This window comes from Manduca sexta, chromosome 10 (genome assembly GCF_014839805.1).
Source record: "Manduca sexta isolate Smith_Timp_Sample1 chromosome 10, JHU_Msex_v1.0, whole genome shotgun sequence".
In the NCBI taxonomy this organism is placed as follows: domain Eukaryota; kingdom Metazoa; phylum Arthropoda; class Insecta; order Lepidoptera; family Sphingidae; genus Manduca; species Manduca sexta.
Genome location: NC_051124.1, coordinates 4,730,192 through 4,739,474, shown reverse-complemented (window position 1 = coordinate 4,739,474; position 9,283 = coordinate 4,730,192). Strand labels below are relative to the sequence as shown.

The following is a 9,283-nucleotide window of genomic DNA, read 5'->3' as shown; positions in this document are numbered from 1 at the left end:
AAGGGCCAATAATAATTTATCGATCTGATTTATTATTAAAAAGTCAATTGTTTCAGTTATGTCATATTTTATTAATTAATTTGTCAATAATTAATATATTTAAATATAACACTTTCCTTGTTCTTGGCTCCGTTTATTACAGAATAATGTTATTTACATTGTATCTAAAATTGGTTATTTACACCGTAGACAATATATAAAGGACACGGCTTGTATGTTATTACATGTGCCAAAGATATAAGATTAAATCATTCATACATTTATAAACTTATATAAGCTTTCGTAAAACTGACAAGCATTGAAAATTTGTGTTCATATAAAAATATAACGAATTGCTTATGCGTATAGTACTTACAATGATTTTTTTGTAACCATTGTGCCTATTACACATCGCGCTTCCTTTCTATATAGTCTAAGATTTACACAAATAAAAAAATATACTATTATATAAAAAGTAGAGTAATGAACAAACCTATTTACAGTAATAATAATGAAACATAAATAAGAATCTACTCAAAAGTTCAAGATATGTTATCGGTACTATTATAACCACATTCTGATGTGAACGGGAGAGCGGCCGCCCTCTCCTCCTCTTTTCCAGGCTTGAGACTGGCATTGGGAAAGAGTAGTACACCCAAGTGGCGGAGTTAAACGGCGCTAAAGCATGCACGCTATTTATTAAAGTCTAAATGACCAACTACCTGCAATTAAGAAAAATGCGTTAAATATCATATATATGAATACATATTTTAATACTGATGCCTATAGCTTATATATATTATTATAAAAAAAATATTTACCTTATAAACCACTTTAACTAGCAGACATAGCTAGGAATATTCCATATAAATATCTTCTTGGAAAATCAAAATTCGTCTGAATCTGATGTATCGGGTGGAATATTCTCTCTGTTCACCTTGTGTTTGCGTTTCTTTACATTTTTCTGGCGAGTGCGGTACATTTTGCTTTCATCGGCACACTTAGTAGTTATGCTAGTCCTGCAAAAACACACGTTCCTTTATTAATTTGAATATAATTTCATATACTTAAACATATGTTTTCACACGATAGAAATGATAAACGTACCGTACTACGTTTTCAGGCACGCAGCATTTTTCTACAACGGTTTGTACGATGTCATTAACTAAAGCAGGATCTAATTTTTTCTTTGCCGGTTTATTTGGAAACGCAGGTGATGGTTTTCCAGTAAGGGAATGCGTGGCTAATATCCTGTAAATATGTACAACATTAAATACGTACTGGTAAATAGATTTTTATGAACGGAGAAAATAAAATGTGACTGGAAAAGTAATATTACCTGCGAGAGAATACAGCGGTCAATAATTTTCGTGTAGCACTCGTATAAGAATTCCAATTGATGTGCCTGAGCAGTCTTGATGGGACTGATGCATGTCCATCGCCAATTGGAACCTAATCCACAAATATAGTTAAGAATAATATGATATAATATATGAAGTAAAATAAAAGTATAAAAAACAATTAAAGACACGTACTATTTCGTTAGATTTAGTATTTACGTTGTGATTCTTTAACACTTTGCAGGAAGTTTCTTCTTTTGATCTTTTTCCGATGCTGTTACTTCTTTCACGACATGAAGAATTTTTGGTAAAAGTTTTGTCCAGAGTCTAAAATTAAAACAATGAAATATAAGCGAAAATTTTAGTAAAATTAATTGATAGACGAATTCGAATAATAACTAATGCATACCGTGTCTAAATCGTTTGAACTTTGCTCATATGAAGATATTTCGTCCTCATCGATTTCCATCTCAGCTTCCGAGGTAGTTTTATCATCCCCATGAATTATTTTTTGAGATTTAGTCCTTTCAATTTGCGCTTCTAACGATTTAATTTTTTCACTTAAACTTTTGATGGTTGCTTCCATATTTTCTATTTGAGGTAATTGATAGTAATCGTCCGTTTGAGTAGCTATATCACGAGTTTTTATCTTTTGCTGTAAGTTAGAATTTTCTATTGTAGTTTTAGGACGTATAGTTTCAAAATGTTGAATTTTAAGCGTCGTTGTATCGATCGTTTCTTTTCTTTTATACGACTCTGGACCTCGTTGTGGATTTTTATGGTAAAATTTTGCAATTTTTTCTTTTGCTCTTCTTGTATCAATGTTACGTTCATGACTTGCATCCTTTTTTAATGCGGCGGGAAAGCGGATAGTAGCGGCGCTGTTTGTGTTATTATTATTTTCTAACAGTGATTCGGGGACAGAAGCGGGAGTAGGTGGGTTAGATGCTATAATACAGCTCAAGAACAGTTTTGCTGCTCTTTCCATGTCTTCTTTAGGTTGGAATCGTGGTGTTATACTAGCTGTAATAAAAAAAATAAAGTTAATTATAAAACAGAACATTTTTTAGTAGGTATATAATGACGGTGTGTATAATTTTTAAATCTCCAAGTTAATACTAAAATACTACTTACACTGACTTGTACTTGATTCTCTTATATTGCTTTGTAAATCCAAAAGGGCCTGTGCAGCATCATATTCAATGTTTCCCGAATTCATACTGATAGCAGACATGGTATACTAAAAAAATACAAATATTACAAGCATAATGTATGTAAAAATTTCTATAAACATACTTATGTCAAATAGTAATATTATAACTTACATACTTAGTCGGTGAAGAATTGCGCACCACTAAAAACATTAACTAGTTATTTCCAACGTTAATTATTTTAAGTTATAGCCAGAGAAATACCACAAACGTCCACCACCTAAGATGAATGCAAACTGACCAAAATTTCACAATTGACGCTCTTTAAGTACACTCACAGTTGAACAAATCATAAAATAAAATACCACGGTACTGTTTTAACTTTCAGGTAGATAAACCAAATCCCTTTGGACGCTTTATGAATGCATTTACTATTATGTACAAAATTCTTTGGAAAAGCCTTGACCATTGTTAAATTCTAATTATTGTCGAAGGGAATAAGCTTAGAACAATGCAACGACGGTATTTACAAGTTAGCTTATTTAAACTAAACTCTACTCATTTCTATTGTTAATAGAGCAAGGCTATAATCCTTATAGGCTTGTTATAAGGAACAAGTAACTTATTAGAAATGTACAAGATTTTTACTATTAACTTACTGTTTTCTTACAATTTATTTTGTATTCTTCGAACCGATTTGATTTTATTTTTACCTACCTCTTCACATGTGAAAATAGTAAAGTGAAATCAATGGGTATTGTGTTAATGTTTAAAATATCTGTTATGAGTTAAAATATAAACCAACACATCCACTCACGCCCTTTATTCTCGAAGGGATAGACAGAGGTGCACCTAATACATCTATATGTCTTATATTATGTGTAAGCTTAATTTCTTAAAAAGTGTATTAAAGATAAATACAATTTTTGGGCCATGGGTATTACTAGACTTTAATTTATTTAGAAATTAGTTGCAAATTCAATGAACAAAACAAAATTATAACATGTAAAGTAATGGTGGGTGAATGTGTTTTATATTAAACCAAAAGTAGCCACCTATATAATATGAGCATTAAGAGCAGAATAAAGAATTTTAATAAAAAAATAATTATAATATTGTTAAGATAGACATTATTTCAATTTGTTATTAATTTTGCCAAATAATTAAGTGTAATCAGGCATACGTAACAAAACTAAAATCAATGAATAACACTCCGCTCAACTTTAAACTGCAGAGAAAAAAGACGTAGTGTGTCTAACACAACATTGATAAGTTAATACTCAAATGCAAAAAACAGAAACTAGTATATTATAATAAGCAATCAATTTTACTATTTATTTAAAGTTTACACTTATCATTCACATATTTATTTATAAGTAATTATTTATTAACATTCATTGATTTGTCCCTGAATATTTTTATTACTGGATAAATTTTAATAAATAGGTATTAACAAATATATTGATATACTTAAACTTAATGTTAATACTCTAAGGTTCAATTTAAATATTTATTTAGATTAAATATTTCAAACTGAAAGCATCGTATAGTTTATTTATTAGTGGATATTGCCGTAGAAGTCATTGAAAAATCTAAACCTGCACTAATTAGGGATTACGAATGATGGATTACTTGGCCTAAGTAATAAATAAAAATAACAATGAGATTAAATGATTTCACCTTCAAAATAAAATAATACTTACATTGTTTTTGCTGCTTTACGAGATTTAAAATAACGGTCAACGACGAACACAATTATTACATCGCAAAGGCTATGGGTGCAATAAAGTTTAGAAGTTTTTTTGTCGATTATTGAATAGGGTCGGCAAATTTTGGGTGCTTGGGACGGTGAAATGTATTGTATTACTTATTACCTGCGCTTCCAGAGTAACTAAAGCGCATTGAGGAGCATCATTCAGTTATCATTTGTACGCCGGCAGTTGCAGTGTAATAACCTAATAACATGGCACGACGCATCTGGTTGTTGGTAGAATGGGTGGATGAGCGGAACGTCTTTCCTGCATATGGTGTTGTGAATGTGGATACTACAACTTACAGTGAAACCGATTTAAATCTGGGAAAAGAAATTTTCATTCACGCGAAACATGAAAATCCACGGCGTGCACAAATATTGCGAATATCGGGTGCGTATTTTTATTTTGATTTTTAGCAAATTTATAATTTGTATTTTTACACCTGAATTATTACGATAACAGATAGTAAGCGGTATTTGCAAGAGCACAAAGAAGTACTGGAAAGGCAAGATCAAAAAGTAAAAAATGTACTACAGCTTTGTATGCGCACCATTAAAGAAATGAAATCCGAATCAATGGTAAGTATATAAATATTTATTATACATACATACGCGCACTTATATATCGATATTTAGGGCCTGATTTTCGAGTTCGAGAGTCCGAAATGATATTACATAAAAACAGCCAGTAGGTATCACTTTGCTCGACTTGAAATTCGAACCCGAAACCTCATAGTGGAAAGTTGTATCGCACATGCAATACAACTAAGTATAGGAACGTTACTGAGGCAGTTTATGTTTATTATAGAAAGTACGAAAGAAATTATTTTCAATTATTATTCATTGTATTTTTTACTTCCAGTACATTGATTCAACAGCAAGCAAGAAACAACAAGCGATATCCAACCAGAATTCAGTTCCTCACTTAATAGTTAAGGGTGAAGATAGCACAAGTGATAGTGAACCAGAGGTAATAAAAGCATCGAATAAAAAAATAATTTACTGTTCACCTCAGTGGTTTAACCGCGTTGCCTATGAACAGTATAATTATAGGTTCGATTCCCAAGTATTTAACTTCTTTGATAAATTAAAAACAACTGCAGTGTTTTTGCTGATATATGTGTTTTATGCCCAACTATGTCATGCGCACTTATTATAACAAAAACAAAGTATAGCGCAAGAATACTTTTTACATAAAAATCTGGCACTCATTATACTTATGTTTAGCTGACAAATACAGGTGTATCGAATACACAGCACCTAATATTATTTGCATTGTATTTGTAGATATGAGGATCTTATAATTTTTCGGAAGTAGCCCTTCGAATAGGCTGGGTAGGGTACAAACTCGATATTGTAATAAATATATTTATAAGTGAAAAGTGAAATTTTATATTTTCAGACAAATAGTCGTCAAGATAGAAGTCGAACACATCATTCAAAAAGCTCCAAAAAATATCATCATTTTAACAAAGCAGAGAACATGCGATACACTCATTCCACGTTTAGTCCCGCTGCAAATCAGAAACGTCGTTCAATTATTAGTAGTACGCCGATTCCAGGAAATAGTGTTCAATCAAATACAACACTTTGTTTTGATCAAGGCACCCAAACCGACAATACTCTTCTACAACCACCGTTAGAGAAGATCGAAGAAATGGAATTAATGCTAAAAAATTTATACCATAGATTTCAAAACTTAATAACACAAGTGAATAATAATGCAAGCTGTATACAGATATCAGATTCAGAATATAATGATGTTGACATATCTTACAATGAACCACTCGTCAACGATTCTTGGGTAGAGCAAAACAACCGCCCACACATAGAAAATGATAGGCACACTGAACAAAACGTGACTAACGGAGAGCCAGAAAGAGTAAGTGAAGAACCGATCCCAAACTCAACAAACGGATTGAATGTTAAAAATGATTTAGATAAGAACAGTGTCAACACATTGCGCGTACGCAGAATGTCGGCTCAAACAACTAATAACGTAGAGCAGAATGGTTCAAATGATTCCGATATGGTAAGAAATTTAATAATAAGTGATATTTAGAAGTTTCAACTTATAAATAGTTATAATTCTGTCATATATGTTTTCAGGTACCAATAGGAAACGGTAACGCTACGGTTCCAGCAAGATTGCTAAATGAAATTGATTGGAATTCGCACACATCTGCGACTCGACAATTATTGCAGGCCATTTTTCCTCGAAAGTAATATTATATTTTAAATAACATGACTAGCTTAATATTCCCGCTATGAATGCCCTAATTTATAAACAAATTTTTTGTAGGGTTTTAGCAACTCATTCATTGACTGGAAAACAATCGCCAGCGTTTACAAATAAACCGCCGAAAAAGATTTTAGATCCTGTGTTAGTTGAAGATATTGTGAAAACTGTATCTACGCGGTGCGGAGTACCAAAAAATTTAGTGAGGTACGAAATATAATATTCTTAATTTTCAAGTCCTATTTAAGTAATTACTGGTCGTTATTACTATGCATAGTTTGATATTTCTTTTTAAATAATTATCATAATGTTTCAGAAACAGCATAACAATCAAATGCACAGATGAAGCGAAACTTTATCGCAATCGTCAATACAGACATGCAAGACAAATATCAAATCAAAATGAAGAAAATATTCCACCTTCGATGCCCTCATCCGATGAATTGTCAGTTGTAACAAATTAAGTCCTTTTTGATATTTAAATTTGAGCTAGGTCAAGAGTCAAGATACTTATAATTTCAGGGGAAACGAAGATAAAACACATTGCTCCTATGAACAATGAATACCTTTCTTCGTTAAATTTCATTTCAATAAAATTACAATAGGTACCCTATTCTTAATTATGATGTAACAAGTATTTACATAATTTTATGTTCTGTATGCTAAATTAGAAATAAATTGCTATACATATTTGTGTTCCATCTTTTTTCTCTAAAAATAACCCTTTAAGATATTATTATTATGGTATATGAAATGATAATACCAAAATTATTATATTACAACTTGGCCATATTTGACATAGGCAACCATTTGTTTTTATAGTCTAACGACATGTGGCTTATTTTTCTATAATAAAAAGTGTAAGGCAAAATACTCGCTTAGTTATTAAAATATCATTGAATTTTTGATATTTCTTAATCCAGTAGGTACTATTTCATTTCATTAATCTTACAAAATTTTATGGAAATAGATTAATTTGATTTATGTCATGAAAGAATATTGTATTTTGATTAAACTTTATTTCTTTGCCTGTCATTTATCCGAGTTTAAAATATAAAAGGTATAAGATGTAAGCAATTGAGTGCTTTAGTAATGTGTAATTTTTTGTATCAGACATCGTGTATGTTGCGTCATTTAATCATAAATGTATTTATTTGAATTATTGATTCTTATCTATTAGTAAAACAAAACAAAAAAATCATATTCAATAATAATATTCATAAATAAAGTAATAAAGTCAAGACGCCTGTAGTTCGAATAATAGACGAAAATTAGTGATGAATAAAACGTCTTTGAGGAAATAGAAACAAAGAAAGAGGTGAATAGATGCACATGAGGGGTTTAAATTGCAACAAAAACAGGGTCGATAGATTAATTGAAGAAAGTGACTGACAGTCCTAGCATTTTTTCATCAGTCATATTCATTTGACCCCACCTGCCATACAAATAGAAATAGTATTTCCTTATTTTCTAATCATTTACGTATATTTTATACGTGTTAACTGTCCATGACGTTTTACAAATAGACGCGTTTTAGACTAAAAAAAATGCACATAAAAACAGCACAGTATTTACTATAGTCACAGCCCTAGCAGCTCACATTGATACGGCCCAGAGGCCTAGTGGGCCCAAGCGTCGACCGCCCCGTTGCCATGACAGTCGAATAAAATGCATTTATTAGTCAAAAAATAAGTTAAATAGTGTATAAGGTCAGTCGGGGGAAGTGCGCCATAAAATTTTCATAGCTGGATTCAATGCAAAATAATTTCTTTATGTGCTGACTTAAGAATGTAATTTTATTAATTTAAGAATATTTGGTATTTTGTGATAACAACCCATAGCCATTCAAGGAAATCGGACCATAAATTAATAATATTTTGCTCAAAGTAAAAAAAAATGGTAGTAGGCGCACTTACCACTGGAAATGGGGTAAGTGCGCCTGTGTAAAAAAAAACGCCAATATGAAACATTATAAAGAAAACACTCACTTTAGTCCATAGAGAAATAAGTTTTACTCGCATTGCTCTGGGATAATTTTTAATCACTCAATATTATAACAAACTATGGCTGTCAAATCAAATTCGGGGTAAGTGCGCCATATATATGTAAATCAGGGCTTGAAAACATTTTAGATTTTTTTTTGATATATAATTTTTTGCTATGTTAGAGTTTTGTGTGCGGATATGTTGGAATAAAAAAATGGTAGCCCTAATATAAAATCCATTTTATTTCTAAAAACTAAAAAAACATACAAAAATGTAGGAATTAACAATTTTGAATGCGTTATAACTCAATTACTTAGAATTTGGCCTTATGACATTTGATATGTTTTAGCTGCATTATATCCAGATAACGTGCCTGATCGAACAGTTGCAACCTATTCACGTAAAGTTGCTCTAGACCAAGGTATTTCAGTTTTTCTTTTGTAAAAACGAATTAACTAATACGCCCTTTTATTTAAGTCGGCTCAAAACAAAATATCTTGAGTACAAAAAATTAAATTGCTGTTAAGTATAACATTTTAATAATAATAATTCATATTAGTAAAACTTATTCTCAAAAAAGGTTGGTTATATATGGATCAGGGGCAAGTGCGCCATACGACTATTAACTGAGGCGCACTTGCCCTACTCGACAATTTTTAGGTACATTTTTTCGCATTGCTAAATAATCCTTTATTTTAGTATATATAAATAAAATTCAGGCAGGAAGTTAAAATAAAAGGTTTAAACTATGTATTCACCTTACTGGTTTACAGAAATATGTTAAATATCTTGAAATATTTGATGTTATCTTTCACGGGGTCATCTCGGTTTACAGG

General features: G+C 31.0%; 2 protein-coding genes across 2 annotated transcripts; one reads left to right on the top strand and one right to left on the bottom strand.

Moving 5' to 3' along the window:
- Positions 1-122: 122 nt before the first annotated feature.
- Positions 123-2,645, bottom strand: LOC119188964 (early boundary activity protein 2-like). Its single transcript, XM_037437292.1, has 7 exons — positions 2,454-2,645; positions 1,729-2,342; positions 1,515-1,646; positions 1,319-1,431; positions 1,087-1,230; positions 801-998; positions 123-701 (listed from the first exon to the last, which is right to left on the bottom strand). Exons 1-6 carry the CDS (start codon positions 2,551-2,553, stop codon positions 866-868), a joined length of 1,236 nt encoding a protein of 411 aa, XP_037293189.1. The 5' UTR covers positions 2,554-2,645; the 3' UTR covers positions 123-701; positions 801-865.
- Positions 2,646-4,223: 1,578 nt separating this feature from the next.
- Positions 4,224-7,154, top strand: LOC115440210. Its single transcript, XM_030164418.2, has 7 exons — positions 4,224-4,614; positions 4,687-4,802; positions 5,086-5,193; positions 5,626-6,255; positions 6,333-6,445; positions 6,526-6,669; positions 6,779-7,154. Exons 1-7 carry the CDS (start codon positions 4,434-4,436, stop codon positions 6,924-6,926), a joined length of 1,440 nt encoding a protein of 479 aa, XP_030020278.2. The 5' UTR covers positions 4,224-4,433; the 3' UTR covers positions 6,927-7,154.
- Positions 7,155-9,283: the final 2,129 nt, after the last annotated feature.

Excerpts from the sequence above, each read along its gene's own strand:
- LOC119188964 (XM_037437292.1), bottom strand. The coding sequence starts at position 2,553 with ATGTCTGCTATCAGTATGAATTCGGGAAACATTGAATATGATGCTGCA. Across the intron at positions 1,647-1,728 it reads GTTCAAACGATTTAGACACG|ACTCTGGACAAAACTTTTAC; the intron begins GTATGCATTAGT and ends TTTTAATTTTAG. Across the intron at positions 999-1,086 it reads GTGCCTGAAAACGTAGTACG|GACTAGCATAACTACTAAGT; the intron begins GTACGTTTATCA and ends GTGTTTTTGCAG.
- LOC115440210 (XM_030164418.2), top strand. The coding sequence starts at position 4,434 with ATGGCACGACGCATCTGGTTGTTGGTAGAATGGGTGGATGAGCGGAAC. Across the intron at positions 6,446-6,525 it reads CAGGCCATTTTTCCTCGAAA|GGTTTTAGCAACTCATTCAT; the intron begins GTAATATTATAT and ends AATTTTTTGTAG. Across the intron at positions 6,670-6,778 it reads GTACCAAAAAATTTAGTGAG|AAACAGCATAACAATCAAAT; the intron begins GTACGAAATATA and ends ATAATGTTTCAG.